The following is a 16,851-nucleotide window of genomic DNA, read 5'->3' on the forward strand; positions in this document are numbered from 1 at the left end:
AGGAGTGGTAAAAATACAAATAGAGGGGCACCTGGATGGTTCAGTCAGTTAAGTGTCCGACTCCTGATCTCAGGGTCATGAGTTCAAGTTCCACGTTGGGCTCCACACTGGGTATGGAGCCTACTTAAAAAAAAAAAAACAAATAGAATCTACTCATCACTAAAGGCCAGGCAAAATCCTTTGTTTCAATTAAAAACATATGCCAAGAGAATAATTCTGAGCAGAGTTCAGTATACTTTTTTTTTAATAAAGGGCCAGATAGTAGATATTATAGACTGTGTAGTTCATATGGTTTCAGTCACAGCCACCCAACTCTGCTGTTACAGTGCAAAAGCAGCCATAGACAGTATGAATGAGCATGGCTGTTTTCTAGTCGTTCTTTATTTATAAATACTGTAATTTGAATATCCTATTATTTTCACATATCACAAAGTAGTCTTCTGATTTTTATTTTAAACCATTTAAATATGTATAAATTACACTTAACTTGCAGACCATACATACAAAAAAACAGGAGGTAAGTTTGATCTGGCCTGTAGGCCATAGTGTCCTAATTCCTGGAATGAGGGAAGGGTTACTGCTTTAAATAAGGGTTATAGGGCGCCTGGGTGGCTCAGTTGGTTAAGCGACTGCCTTCAGCTCAGGTCATGATCCTGGAGTCCCGGGATCGAGTCCTGCATCAGGCTCCCTGCTTGGCAGGGAGTCTGCTTCTCCCTCTAACCCTCCTCCCTCTCATGCTCTCTGTCTCTCATTCTCTCTCTCTCTCAAATAAATAAATAAAATCTTTTAAAAAATAAATAAATAAATAAATAAGGGTTATAGAATAAAATCCCAGAGATCCCCTTTTTGTTTAGAACCTCAGAGTTTGGCATGCAGAAGTGGCTTGGTAGGGTGGAGAAAGCCTTTGGAGCCAAACTGACTCTTGTTTCTGGGAATCTTCTTTCATAATCTGTAAAACTGAAGTAATATCTATATTCATATGGTGGCTGTATTAGCTTTTGCTGCATAACAAACCACCCCCAAAATTTAGTGGCCTAAATCAGTAAACATTATTCTCACAATTGGTTGGCTGGAATGTTCTTACGGTCTGGGCCGGCCTGTCTGGGGCTGGATTATCAAGTCCTCTACTTTAGAATAGCCATGCATGTCTGGGGCCTCAGACTAGGGTGGCTACTTTCATGTGGCCTCTCATCCTTCAGGAAGCTAATCCAAACTTGTTCCCAAGGTGGTAGCAGGGTTCCCAGCAGCAAGAGAGGGCAGGCTCCATTGTGCAAGCACATTTCAAGCCTTAGCACGCTTTGTTTACTAGTATTCCATTGACCAGAGCAAGTCACATGAACAAATCCAGAGTTAATGTGGGAGGGATGGAAGAGGTATGATTCAGTGGGGGCCATAGCTGCAATAATCTGCCACAATAGTTAGTATTTGTTAGTAGGCCAGCATAGTACCTGGCGCATAAAGCACTCAGTCAGTGTTAGAGCCTTCCTGTACTTGTCAGAGATGAGTGAAGAGTCTGACAGCTGTGATGACTCAAATTTTTTTAAGTCAGTCCCTAATTTTCTTATATCATAGTCGCTGTCCTTGAGAATTTGCTACATATCATTTTAGGGAGATGATGACAATCCCTGTAAACTTTTGACAGCTTACTATATGCCACACACTGTTCTAAGCTCTTTATTTATATGCTCTTATTTAATTCCTACAACAGCTTATGTAATAAGAGCTCATTTGCTCATTTTACAGTTGAGAAATTCATACATAGACGTTAATTAATTAAAACTTGATCAAGGTCACCAGTGAAATTTCCAAGCAGAGGTAGTGTCAGAATCTACTGCTTCTGTTTGGGAGGAATACATACATACATACCTAAATATATTAAAGGATAGCACTTAAGCAGGATTAAAAGATTGTAGTTGAATGTGCTCATTGATCACCCACTATTTACTCTTCCCTTTACCTGAGCATTTTATAATTTGTCTAACTATGAAGAGAGAGAGGATTATACATATGTGGTTAGATTATCTTTTGATCATTTGTTCTGAGTGATTGATACAGATCATAAGGTTGAGTGTCTGAAAATCAGCATCATCTTTTGACCATTGATTCAAAGGGGAAAAAAATTATTAATATTTAAACAGATTCCCTTGTTCTTTAAATTCTTCGTCATTGTTCTTATCACAGGGTACCTTAATTTTTCTTTTTTAAGATTTTTTTTTTTTTTTTGAGACCGAGAAAGAGACACTGAGAGCAGAATCAAGGAGGAGGGGCAGTGGGAGAGGGAAAAGCAGACTCCCTATTGAGCAGGGAACCCAGTTGGGGGTGCAGTCCCAGGACCCCGAGATCATGACCTGAGCCATAGGCAGACGCTCAACCAACTGAGCCACCCAGGCGCCCCCACAGGGTACCTTAATTATTTTACTTCTGTACTCTAAGCTGTTTAAGCTTTCTTCTTTTCAAATATTTTGCTTCCAGATGGAAGAATGCTATTTACTAGCAACAAAAGGTGACTGCAAGCATGGGGAAGACTATAATTTTTATTTTTTGATTTTTCTGTCTTTTGACATAGTTGCCAGGAATGAAAAAATGCAATTATTTATGTCTTTTTTCTTGGAGGTAGTAGGGAATATTCTAATTTAATACTTAAAGTATACACAAAGCTAAGTTTTATATGGTTCATTCAGTAAGCATTGTGTGCTCAGTTGTTACTATTGAAGGTTTTGAAAGGAGGGTAGTGACTAAGACAAGAACTAGGGACTTATGTTCAAGTGCAAGAGAGTGAAACACACAAATCAACATGATAATTCATTTGATCAGTGTTGTAAAGAAAATAAAACTTGATGGGATAGAATCTTGAGTCATATTTTTTTGTTTTAGCCAATTAAATTCAGTATTTTCTCCATAAACCACTGTGTTGGATGCTACAGGATAATCCAGTATGAGTAAAGCATTAATACTTACTGTTCTCAAGCAGAACATAGGTAATAAGGATAGAGTTTGCAGGGCAAAGATCAGTGAAATACATGACTGACCAACAAAGGATTGAATGAGAAATGCTGTAAGGGACATAGAGGGGAGGGAGAATTGGAGGAAAGTAGTCAAAAGGTACAAACTTCTAGTTACAAGATAAATAAGTACTAGAGATATAATGTACAACATGATTGTAGCTAACAACTGCTATATGAAATATAAGAAAGCTGTTAAGTGAATATATAAATCCTAAGAGTTCTCATCACAAGGAGAAGACTTTTTTTGTTCTTTTCTTTTTATTGTATCTGTATGAGATGATGGATGTTAGCTGAATCTATTATAATCACAGTATACATACATCAAATCATGCTGTACACCTTAAACTTCTACAGTGATGTATGTCAGTAATTCCTCAGCAAAAGTTGGGGGAAAAGAGACATAGATAAGTTTTACTTTGTTAGTGAATATATCACTAACATTCAAATAGAATGAATAAAAGATCCTGTAATGCCAAATTAATTTAGCACTCCAATAATAATTTGCTATGATTGGCCATTAGAATGGGCTGATGTTTTACCTTTTAGTTATCTTTATGAAGGTATGCTTGCATCTTCATCTGCTTCCGGTCAGTGAGTCAGTGTGTTGATTTTCATTGTTACCACATTAAGAATGTTATTGACCTGAGATGCCTGGGTGGCTCAGTCAGTTGAGCGTCTGCCTTAAGCTCAGGTCATGATCCCAGGGTCCTGGGATGGAGTCCCACATCAGGCTCCTTGTTCAGTGGGAGCCTGCTTTTCCCTTTGCCCCTCCCCCTGCTTGTGTTTTTTCTCTCTCTCTCTGACAAATAAATAAATATATAAATAATTTTTAAAAAAAGAATGTTATTGACCTTAAGGATAGTAAAAAAAATATTCAGGTTATTTCCTTTGAGCTTCCAGCTAGAATTTGAGAACACAGGAAGTAATTGGTATAATTTTGTCATCTTAATTTGTTAGTTGTGTATATAATAATTTCTTTGCCAATTCTTATTTTTTATGCACTGTATTTTGATGTAGCAGAAGCCATCTGACTTTGATTTGACTAACTCAAGTTGTAAGAGACAGTACCCATATATTGAACTTCTTTTTTCATGAAGAATGGATTTTTAGATGTATTTTTACAGTTTTTATTATGGTTGAGGTAGAAACAAACTATAAAATAGGTCTTCTTTGACATAATTTTCACGTTACACAGATCTCTCTGGTCTTTCTTCTGATAAGTATCACAGGACTAATCTATACTTCATTGAGATCTAACAAGTAGACCTACTTCAATTAGCCTTTCTCATGTGCATTAATATTTTTAGAAAAACAATAAATGGTTTTCTTTTAAGCTGAAGAATAAATTAAATCACTTACATTCAGATCAGCCTTTATCCTAAGTAGTCTAAACTAATAAAGTTTTATTAAAGCAGTACTTTACTTATGATAAAATTCATTTTTAAATGTATAGTTGTGACTTCTTACAGTTATGTAACCTACCACAATAAAACACAGAACATTTCTACTATTCCCCAAAAGTTCTGCTGTCCCCCTCTGTAATCTACCCTTGCCCCCACCTCCTACCCTAGCCTATATGACAACCACTGGTCTATTTGCCCTTTCCAGAACATAAGTGTAAATGGAATCTTGGGTCTGACTCTTTTTTTTCCTACTCATCTGTATGTCTACCTTTTGCCAATACTACAGTGTCATTATTTACTTCAGCTTTTTAGTATCTTTTATTGATTTTTTCCTGTGATGTGAAATGAATGCTTTTAGTTAGAGTTAATATTTCCTAATGTTTATCATTAGTATTTTTAAATTAAACTTTCTATTTTGAGATAACTGTAGATTCACATGCAGTTGGAAAATAATACAGAATTTCTCCCAGTGGCACTGCCTTGCAAAATTGTAGTACAGAATCACAACCAGAATATTGACATTGATCTAGTCATGATAGAGAACATTTCTATTGGTACAAGGATCCCTCCCTCATACTTCTCTTTGATCACCACAGCCACAAATCATAGATTGTTAAATTTATTTTCCTTCTTCAGGTTTTCAGTTTTCTGAAACAGATATGACTTGAAATCTGTATTGCCAGTGACAAAGTAACTTTCAAGTTTGAAAGTCTTATTCAGCTTTATTGGTTGAATTGAAAAACAGTACTGTGACTCAAAATAAATTTAACACATAAAATGTTTATAAACAGATCAGTTTTTAATAAAAATACCTAGTACACCTAATAGTTTAGTGTTTTTTCTTATCAGCTGAGATTTGACTTGGGTGCATATGATAGAATTTTAATGGCATAAGGAAATAAAAAGTTTTCATGTAAAATTAAGTACCAGAGTTACAGTGGAGGGGTGGGATGCAAGTCCAAAAGTTGTCAGGAATGCAGGTTTTTTCCTGATTTCTGCTCCATCATTCTAAGGTTGTGACCATTGTTTTCATTGTTCAGGGTGGCAGCAAGAGAGAGGGAAGGCAAGAAGCTTGCTTCTCTTCCTATGTCCGTCCTTCACATTGCAGCCAATTTAAGTGTTCTATAATACGAAATGCTGGTGGAGTACCTGGGTGGCTCAGTCGGTTGGGTATTGGACTCTGATTTTGGCTCAGGTCATGATCTCAGGGTTGTGAGATGGAGCCCCAAGTCAGCTTGAGATTCTTTCCCTCTGCCCCTCCCTGCCTCGAGCTCACACTCACTCTTTCTCTCAAATAAAATCTTTTAAAAAATAAATACTATATGTTGAAACGAAAGGTCACTTGCTGCTAAAACTGTAGTGACATTTTATTGTATTTAATGTTTACTTGTCTCTGATCTTCATATGTTGGTCTTGCCTTCTCATAAGGCTATCATGTCTTCTTACATGTTGATGTCACTATGCCAGGCTAACATAAAGCTGAGCACACAAACACTTTAAATGCCTGTTAATATGAATATACTAGTTGGAATTTTAAAGTATTTTGGTGAAGCTTTGATAAATTTGATTTATACTTCAGCCTAACTAACTCTTGTGGCTTTAAGATGATAATTTTGAATACTAAAGAGCTTAAATAGCATGCCGTCAATATCCAGGTATTTGGCACTTACTAGAAATATGTAGGATTTAACCCGTGTGTCTCATACCTAGGATTTTATTTCCAAAGATTTTCATTTGAACTATATATCTTTTAATAATAAATTTAACCTTTAATAAGAATATAATGATTTTTTTTTAAGTAGGCTCCATACCAGCAGGGCTTGAACTCAACGCAGGGCTTAAACTCAAGACCGAGCTGAGATCAAGAGTCTGTTTGACTCTTAACCCACTGAGATGCCCCCCAGGCACCCCAAGAATCTGATGGTTCTTATCTTAATGATATTTAGGTTTACAATAGGTCAAATGCCAATTGGAAAAATAAGACCTGATTCTCTGGTCCATAAAGAGTCTCAGAACAGTTCAAAATGAAACATTCTTTGAACTACTCTATCAGTATGTCTAAAAAGTGAGCAGTTAACAAAGCAACATTTTCTGATCTCTTCTTCCCACTGACGAGTAATCAACATAATTCAGTCTTCCTGTTTGAAATAGCAGACTTGTTGAGTGGTCTACTTTCCTCCACTTAAATTAAGTATCACATAACCACCTTAATTTGAGGGGTTTTTTTTAAACTCTGAACTTCAAATTAAGCATATATACTCTGTTTCTACCTATAAAGTTGAAGTAAGTATCCAAGCATAGCATTTTAAAATAAATGTTCTTGACACCTGTATTACAAAATAAAGGTTAATGAGGCAGCACAGGGGAGCAGGTATAAAGTATGCCATATTCCATTTTTAGAGACCCAAACAGAGACAGTCCCTTATGTCAAGTAAGTCTCCCCAAGTTTCTAGTCTTCTTTCCTTCTGCTGTTGACTGTTTGTCTTCTACTCCAAGTGCCTTGTAAAAACTCTGCATATGTTTCAGTTGTAGAATGTTTTATAATTTTGCTTTAATGAATTTGTATTTTGAAATATAAATTGAACTATGACTGTTAAAACAAATTACTTTTAAAACAAAACCAACTTTTGGGGGGAAGAGGTATATACCATATTCTTATAAAAGGCTATTTCCTTGTTTCATTTGTCACTGTTACAGCTTTATGGCTGACTTCTGCTGTGTCCTCATTCTGTGCTGACTGCTGTTCCACAGACTTGCTTTCACTCTTAAAAGTGTTTAAGTCATAAGCACTTTAGGAGCCTCTTGACTGCCTGGGCTTAAAGCTCTGAAATACCCTTGAGTCAATACAGTGTTTCTGTTCCCCCGCCCCCCCCACCCCAACTCCAGTAATAGAGTGGAAGATTAGAAAATATATGGGCTTCAGAGTCAACACTAAAGTTTTGGCTGTATCATTACTGATTGTATGATCATGAGCAAATGATTTCACTTTTCTGACCCTAAATTTTCATCTTCTGGAAAATGTATAACTTGTGGAGTTGGTATGAAGACAGAAACATGTTTAAATCATGTACTTATCTAGCATACAGGAACTCTAATTATAATAAGAATCCTCTTTTGATTGTCAGACTCCGCTCTGTCCTCAAATAATGGAGCATAACTTTAATTCAGGAAGTTTCTGTATCCTAAAAGACCCACTAGCTAGGTGTGGATTTGTGATTCTTTAACCTTTTTTACATTCCAATCTTCTTTGGACTCACTAGAACCAAGAAACTGTAGCAAATGGATTTGAAAGACATGGACTAAGCCTAATTAGAAATCTATTAGAAGGTATTGACTTGACATCTTGATTAGTTAACTGAAGTTTAGCTTAGCACCAGCGAGAGGCCTGGCCTTGATTAGATTAGCAAGAAATGCTAAACCTGTGGTTTGTGCAAAGTTAATAACATTGCTAATAACTAGTATAATTTATATATAAAACATTTCCTACATTCTCAGCTATGTCTCTATACTGTACTGGTTTGCTTCTCCCTTATTCTGTCAGCGAATTGTATTTCTGTTATTTTTCTGTTGTTTTTAAATAAATTAGTTGTTGAATTATTGTAGTTCTGTGGGCTCTACTGGGGATCATAGACTGTTCCCTTCAGTAGACTGTCAAACCATTTTAGGCACCACGCTGATCATACCTGAGCCTGGAGCAGACCCATTTCTTTGTTTTTCCTTCGTGACTACCACCACCATCACAACTTAGGGCTATTCACCTGGGCTCTGCCAGTGAAAACCATTTCTTTGAAGAACCTTTTCATAAGTTCACTGAAGAGCTTCCTTCATCACCACAGGGAACTCTGTGCAAATCATCCCTGGATGATACCCAGGCCCTTCAAAAGTAGGTCCATTTGAGGTGAAGGGGGTTAAGGGATACAAACTTCCAGTTACAAATAAGTCACAGAAATGAAAAGTGCAGCATAGAAAATATTTTAGTCAGTAATGTTGTAATAGCATTGAATGGTGACAGATGGTGACGACACTTACCATGGTGAGCACTGCATAATGTATAGAATCGTTTCCTCACTATGTTATACACCTAAAACAAATATAACATTACATGTCAACTATACCTCAATAATACATTTTTTAAAGTGGGTCCATTTAATTGATTCCTTGCATATTTTTGTGCAATTCATGTCACTAAATTACAGAACCTTTTTATTATTAGGCTACATAATTGCCTAACATTTTTGATAGGATTTCCTGTAGTTGTTCTCTTTAGAAACACTGGTTTATTTCTGCCAACCAATGGTGAAAGTCAGCCTGCAGTTCTTTTTACACCATTTGCATTTGCTACCAATTTAGGCTTAATAATTGAGCCTTCTTAAGCTTTATTGTTAGAACAAAAAAAAATTATTTAAAAAAAGTGGTAAAATCAACATAAGATTTGCCATTGTAATCATTTTTAGATGTATAATTTGGTGTCATTAAGTACATTCACAATGTTATGTAACCATCACTACTATTTCTAGAACTTTTTCATCATTCCAAACAGAAACTCTGTACTCATTAAGCAATAACTCCCCATTTCTCCCTCCCTCCAGACCCTGGTAACCTTTATTCTACTTTCTGTCTCTATGAATTTTCCTATTCTAGATACTTCATATAAGTGGATTCATACAATATTTGTTATTTTTTGTTTGGCTTATTTCACTGAGCATAATGTTTTCAAGGTTCATCCATGTTGTAGCTTGTATCAGAATTTCATCCCTTTTTGTGGCTGCTCAGTATTCCACATTTTGTTTCTCCATTTACCTATTGGTAGACATTTGAGTTTTTTCCACCTTTTGGTTATTGTGAATAAAGCCCTTATGAACATTGGTATACAAGTATCTGCTGAGTTCCTGTTTTCAGTTCTTTTGGGTTTATACTTAGAATTGTTGGGTCATATGATAATTCTGTGTTTAATTTTTTTTAGGAACCACCATATTGTTTTCACAGCAACTACACCATTTTATATATTCCCACCAGCAATGCACAAGGGTTCCATTTTCTCCATATCCTCACTAACACTCATTATTTTTCATTTTTTGTTCTTTTAATAATAGCCATCTTGGTATAAAGTAGTATCTCATTGCAGTTTTGATTAATCATGTGCTTATTGCCATTTGTATCTTTTTTGGAGAAGTGTCTATTTAGGTCCTTTGCCTGTTTTTGAATCAGGTTGTTTGTTTTTTATTGAGTTATAAGAGTTCTTTATATGTTCTGCCATGTCTTTGTCTGGTTTGTGTATCAGGCTAATGTTGGTGTTATAAAATGAGTTAAGTGTTATATCCTCTTCAATTTTTTGGAAGATTTTGAGAATTGGTATTAATTCTTAGAATGTTTGGTAGAATTTGCCAGTGAAGCTATCTGGTCCTGGGCTTTTCTTGTTGGAAAGTTTTTGATTACTCATTCAGTCTCCGTGCTACTTATAGATCTATTCAAATTTTCTATTTCTTCTTGCGTCAGTTTTGGTAATTTGTGTGTTTCTAAGAATGTGTCCATTTTATCTAAGCTATCCAGTTTGTCAGCATACAATTGTCCATAATCTTTTCTTATAATCTTTTTTAGTTCCGGTAAAATCACTAGTAATGTCCCCACTTTTACTTCTCGTTTTAGTAATTTGAGTCCTCTCCCTTTGTTCTCAATTCTTTAAGAGCAAGTTGTAAAGGAGTCACATACGATACTTTTAATTGAACCTATATAACACTCAGAATGAGGGAAAATGAGCCAAGAAAGATGATGATTTGAGGGCTGGATTCACCTACATAGTCTACATTTTGTTGGTTCTTAAATCTTGGGGTGGTGTAAAACCAATTGCTTTCTTCAATTTGGGTATAGTGCAAATATTTCCTAGCAGGAAATCCATGGTCCTGGTTTTTTCTGTGCCTAACAGCACTATTAGATATTTTAGAGTATACTAAAGATGTACTTCTAATGGAGAGTTAATAAGCACATGATAAAATGTACACTAATGAAAATATGTGCTATTATTTTATAAAAATTCACCAGCTTCCCAAAATGAGTCCGCTCTGAATATACTGTTTGTCTTTCTGGAATTGTATGATTCCCTTTATTTTGGCTGTAAGTGACAGAAATTAATTTTGAAAAAACAGGCAAAAGGGTCAGTTATCAGTTTATTGAATCAAAGGAAAGATTAAATAGCTAAACCTAAGATGAGCAAAGCACAGCTAAGTCTGAGGAAGAACAAGAATAAGAGAATTGATTGCCTGTAATACCTTTGTCATCTCTCCTCTCTTCTCTCTCGTTGGCTTCGTCTTCTCACTGCAGTTACATGCTTCTCATGGCAGGAAACATGGCTGCCAACAGGACTGATTTTTGCTTTCTAGATTCCAAATTTTAAAATCTTGGAAGAGGATTGGGGCGCATGGGTGGCTTAGTTGGTTAAGTGTCCAACTCTTAATTTTGGCTCAGGTCGTGATCTCATGGGTTGTGAGATCAAGCTCCATGTCAGAGTTCATGCTCAGTGGGGAGTCTGCTTGAGATTCTCTCTCTCCTGTCCCTCTGAGCACCGCCCCCCCGCACACATGTGCTCTCGCTCACTCTTCCTCTCTCTGAAAGTAAATAAATCTTTTAAAAAATAAAATAAAATCTTGGAAAAGATGTATTGGCTCAGCAAAAAGGTGCCCACCCAATATCAACTAACTCTGGCCAGGACCCTGTGGGAACATGACAGCTCTAGTAGCAGCCATGTGGAGGGAGGTGGGGTATGGGAAGAATGAAGTTCCTAGGAGAATGAGGATGGTGACTAGATAGGCAGTTTTATGAATGCCCACAATATATCAAAACGTGTTTATGGTACGTAGGATGACCAAATGAATGATAAATAGCTAATTGTCTAATCTTGAACCACTTTTTCTCAGAGAAAAGGGATTTACCCCATTGGTAATTGTAGGTGTATATATACTTAAGATATTCTTAGTTAATAAAACCTCCCCCTGGATTGCCTAAGAGTTGTTTTCTCTTCCCCTCTTCTCTTCTCTGCCCCCAAGATCCTGGCAACCGATTATCCACTTTCTGTCTATGGATTTGCCTATTCTGAATATTCCCTATGAATGGGATCGTATACTATGGCCTTTTATTTCTGGTTTATTTCATTTAGCATAATGTGTTCAAAGTTCATCTATACTTCATTTTAATTTTTGTGTTGAATAATATTCCGTTGTAGATATACTACATTTTAATTATTGCAAATTGGCATAGTAAAAATGGGATAGAGAAATATTTCAATTGTGGTGAATATGTCTGAAGTTGCAGCCCATAAAATCCAGATAGAGTGGGCAGAGGTTAAGGAACTCAAACTAGAGGCAATAAAGAAATGGGCAAAAGAAATGAACAGACATTTCTCCAAAGAAGACATCCAAATGGCCAAGAGACACATGAAAAAAATGCTCAACATCACTTGGCATCAGGGAAATCCAAATCAAAACCACAATGCAAAACCACCTCACACCAGTCAGAATGTCTAAACTAACAAGTCAGGAAACAACAGATGTTGGTGAGGATGTGGAGAAAGGGAACCCTCCTACACTGTTGGTGGGAATGCAAGCTGGTGCAGCCACTCTGGAAAACAGTATGAAGCTTCCTCAAAAAGTTGAAAATAGAGCTACCCTACGACCCAGCAATTACACTACTGGGTATTTACCCCAGAGATACAAATGTAGTGATCTGAAGAGGAACCTGCTCCCCAGTGTTTATAGCAGCAATGTCCACAATAGCCAAACTATGGAAAGAGCCCAGATCTCCATTGACAAATGAATGGATAAAGAAGAAGTGGTGTATATATATATACAATGGAATACTACTCAGCCATCAAAAAATGAAATCTTGCCATTTGCAGCAACATGGATGGAACTAGAGGGTATTATGCTAAGTGAAGTAAGTCAATCAGAGAAGGACAATTATATGATCTCACTGATATGTGGAATCTAAGAAACAAAAGAGAGGATCATAGGGAAAGAGAGGAAAAAATAAAACAATAGGAAACCAGAGAGGGAGACAAACCATAAGAGACTATAGGAAACAAACTGAGGGTTGCTAGAGGGGAGGGGGGTAGGGGGATGGGGTAACTGGGTGATGGACATTAAGGAGGGCATGTGATGTAATGAGCCCTGGATATTATATAAGACTGGTGGATCACAGACCTGTACCTCTGAAACCAATAATACATTATATGTTAATTTAAAAAAATAGAGGCAATAGAACTAGTGAATAGGAAATTTTATAGAGATCAAAAATGCCAACAAAAGCTACAGTGAGGATAAAAAAGGTTATGATCAGGAAAATTTCAGAATTTAAAATGTTGGATGCTTTGAAAAACTACAAGATCCAGTCTGTATAATGACATATTATGCCAGTATTTGATTTTCTAAGCAGTAACTTTAGTTAAGAATATAATTGCTGGGGCGCCTGGGTGGCTCAGTCAGTTAAGCGACTGCCTTCGGCTCAGGTCATGATCCTGGAGTCCCAGGATCGAGTCCCGCATCGGACTCCCTGCTTGGCAGGGAGTCTGCTTCTCCCTCTGATCCTCCCCCTCTCATGCTCTCTGTCTCCCATTCTCTCTCTCAGATAAATAAAAAATCTTAAAAAAAAAAAAAAAAAAAGAATATAATTGCTGGGACACCTACGTGGCTCAGTCAGTCGAGTTTCTGCCTTCAGCTCAGGTCATGATCCCAGGGGCTAGGATCAAGTCCCACATCGGGCTCCTTGCTCAACAAGGAGCCTGCTTCTCCCTCTTCCTGCCTGCCTCTCTCTCTCTCTCTCTGACAAATAAATAATAAAATAAAATCTTTAAAAAAAAAAGGAATATAATTGCTAAGAATCTTGATAAATTGACCTTTGTATTATTTTAAATTGTAGCTAACCTTTGCTTAAATTTGATGTTACAGATTTTCTATTAATTTGGTTACATCAATGAGTCATAGTTTCTACAAAATAAAATCTTTTCAGTTGTTCAGAATAATTAGATTGTTCTGAAATGCTTGATTATAAATATCAAATAATTTGCGTTTTTCAATGTATCATTTTCTTTCAGGTTACAGTGTAGGATTTTGGAAGTTCTCCCTCCATCACATCAAAATGGCTTTGCTAATGGACATGTCAGCAGTGTCGATGGAGAAACTATTATCATCAGTGATAGTGATGATTCAGAAACACAAAACAGTTCCTTTCAAAATGGGTAAGTGATTTTTATTAATTTTTAAAATGTATATCAGATTGGCTAATGATACCCTATTGAAATAATTTTCTCTTTAATCCTTCCCTTTTTCCTTTGTAATCACAGAGTGTAAAATCCATCTAAGTGATGTGGTTCAACAACACGTGTTAGAATTTGCAAAATTGAAAGTACCTAGTTAACTCTAGTCAGCTGCGTAGGAGCAATTGAAGTTCACCTCATTCAGTTACACTTAAACATTCCAATTTGGTTTACTTGGGAAAATTAATTCTGTACTTTAATTATTATACTTAATCACTTTATGGTGCATATGGTAGAGAAACTAACCTTCTGCAATTCAGTCAGTTGACAGCCTGGGTCAGCTGAGTGCTCCTGGAGAAAAATCACACAAACCCATGTAGATTGGCATTGTCTGCAGGTAAATTTAAAATCTCAGCTAAGTCTTCAACTGATTAAAAGTCTTCTTACATGCTTTAGCTCCACTCCGTCTGTTCTCCACAACTATCTAAATCTTTATTGCTCCATTCTGTTCCCTCTCTGCCTTTTCGGCATCTCAAAATTAAAAATGCTTTTTCCAGTCTGTCTTGTGTCTTTTTCTTCCCTGTTGTCAGTGAACAGTACCATAATATTCTAATCAGAAACTTAACCTGAGGCTGCTCTTTTTTTTTTTGAGCATAGTTGGCACACAGTGTTAATTAGTTTCAGATTTAAAACATAGCAATTCAGGGTTCCTGGTTGGCTCAGTGTGTAGAGCATATGACTCTTGATCTCAGGGTCGTGAGTTCAAGCCCCACATTGGGCGTAAAGCTTACTTTAAAAAAAAAAAAGACAGTGATTCAACATCTCTCTATACTTAATGCTATGCGACGTAGTGATTCAATACCTCTCTCTATACTTACGCTCACCAAAGTATAGATATCATCTGTCACCCTACAGTGCTATTACAGTACCATTGATTATATTCCCTATGCTGTGCTTTGTAGTCTTGTTACTTATTCATTCCATAGCTGGAAGGCTGTATCTTCCACTCCCCTTCACCCATTTTGCCCCTCTCCCCCCCCCCCCCCGACCATCAATTTGTTCTCCGTGCTTAGGTCTGATTCTGCTTTTTGTTTATTTATTCATTCGTTTTTTAGATTCCACATACAAGTGAAATCATATGGTGTTTGTCCTACCCATGTTGTCACAAATGGCAAGATCTCATCTTTTTTATGGCTGCCTAAATTCCAGTGTGTGTGTGTGTGTGTGTGTGTCTTTACTCATTCAGTGGAATAAATTGAGTTGCTATTGATGGACACTTGGGTTGCTTCCATATCTTGGCAATCGTAAATAATGCTGCAATAAACATAGGGGTGCGGTGCATATATCTTTGTTAATTTATGTTTTTGTTTCCTTTGGGCAGATATCCAATACAGGAATTATTAGATCATATGGTATTTCTGTTTTTAATTTTTTGAGGAACCTCCATACTGTTTTCCACAGTGGCTGTACCAGTTAACATTCTTATCAATAGTGCACAAGAATTCTTTTTTCTCCACATCCTCACCAACACTTATTTCTTACCTTTTTTATTTTTGCCATCCTGATAGGTGCATTTCCCTGTTTATTAGTGATGTTAAGGATTTTTTTTTTTAAGTAGGTCCCATGCCCAATGTGGAGCCCAATGTGGGGCTTGAACTCATGACCGTGAGATCAAGACCTGAGCTGAGATCAAGAGTCAGACTGCTTAACCAACTGAGCCACACAGGAGCCCCAGATGTTGAGCATTTTTTTTTTAAAGAATTATTTATTTTTAGAGAGAGTGTGCGTGCACGAATCGGGGGAGGGACAAAGAAAGAGGTGAGAAAGTCTCAAGCAAACTCCCTGCCAAGCAGGGAGCCTGACTCCTGAGCATTTTTTAATGTGTCTGTTTGCCATTTATGTGTATGTGTTCTTTTGAAAAATTTCTGTTCGAAAAAAGCCATGTTCCTCTGCCCATTTTTAATTGGATTATTTGGAGTTTTTTGGCGTTGAATTGTATCGGTTCTTTATAAATTAGGGATATTAACTCCCTGAGGCCACTCTTAACTACTTCCTTTATGTCCTTTGCAGCTGAAATATCAATAACTATCAAATTCTGTCCTTCAGAACCTTGTAATTCAACTTCTAACTTGAACTATTGTATCTATAACTAGCATTTGAGCATTTGCTGTCCAAGCATTGTGCTAATTAGTCACTCCTGGAAGAGTGTTGTTATCTTTATTTAACAAGAAGAACCTGAGCCTTACAAATGTTAATTGGGGGGCTTGTGGTCCCTCTCTCACTGTGTCTGTCTCTGTCAAATAAATAAATAAAATCTTTTTAAAAAAAAAGAAATGTTAATTGGTATTGCACAAGGTCATCTAGCTAGTACACCAAAAATGATTTTTAGGTGAGTGAATGAAGCATGACATGGTCCTATGTATTAAGTCTTTTGATACATCTCATTTGGATCATATGGTATTTCTATTTTTAATTTTTTGAGGGACCTCCATACTGTTTTCCACAGTATGATATATCTCATTTTTTCTTGAGTTGCTACTTTATTAAGCAGAAAAAGAAATTTATAGGTCTTTTGTTTGTGTCCCTCATTGAATATAGGGTTTATGATGCAAAATTATTGAGTATTAGCAGCTCTGACAGTAGTTCATGTGTTTTGTTTGGAGTGTATGAAGGATTATATCCCTTAAATGGAGTTAATTATGTATGAGTCTTGAAGGGTTAAATATAGATTTGTATATGAGACATTATTTAAATTGATGTTTAAATATGGTAAGCACTGGGGTGTCTGGGTGGCTCAGTCGTTAAGCATCTGCCTTTGGCTCAGGTCATGATCCCAGGGTCCTGGGATCAAGCCCTACATCGGGCTCCTTGCTCAGCGGGAAGCCTGCTTCTCCCTCTGCCTCTCTCTTTCTCTGTCTCTCATGAATAAATAAATAAAATCTTTTTTAAAAATAAATAAATATAGTAAGCATTTATTTTTCTATATTTTTTCATTTTAAAGTGATTTACCATTTCAGGCTATTTTGTAGTAACTTTTTTTTTATTTTTAAAAGATTTTATTTATTTTGACAGAGAGAGGGACAGCAAGAGAGGGAACACAAGCAGGGGGAGTGGGAGAGGGAGAAGGAGTCTTCCCACTGAGCAGAGAGCCCAATGTGGGGCTCGATCCCAGGACCCTGGGATCATGACCTGAGCCGAA

At 36.6% G+C, this 16,851-nt stretch overlaps 1 protein-coding gene across 5 annotated transcripts in view; it reads left to right on the forward strand.

The window, feature by feature from the left end:
- The window catches only part of BAZ1A (bromodomain adjacent to zinc finger domain 1A), a 94,510-nt gene that overhangs the window by 21,775 nt on the left and 55,884 nt on the right, over positions 1 to 16,851 (forward strand). For all 5 annotated transcript variants that reach the window (XM_021695767.2, XM_044918430.1, XM_021695769.2 and 2 more), the window contains one exon: positions 13,491 to 13,634. In XM_021695767.2, the coding sequence (XP_021551442.1) occupies positions 13,491 to 13,634 (144 nt within the window). The remainder of the gene's footprint in view (positions 1 to 13,490; positions 13,635 to 16,851) is intronic.

This window comes from Neomonachus schauinslandi, chromosome 9, assembly GCF_002201575.2.
Source record: "Neomonachus schauinslandi chromosome 9, ASM220157v2, whole genome shotgun sequence".
Lineage (NCBI taxonomy): Eukaryota > Metazoa > Chordata > Mammalia > Carnivora > Phocidae > Neomonachus > Neomonachus schauinslandi.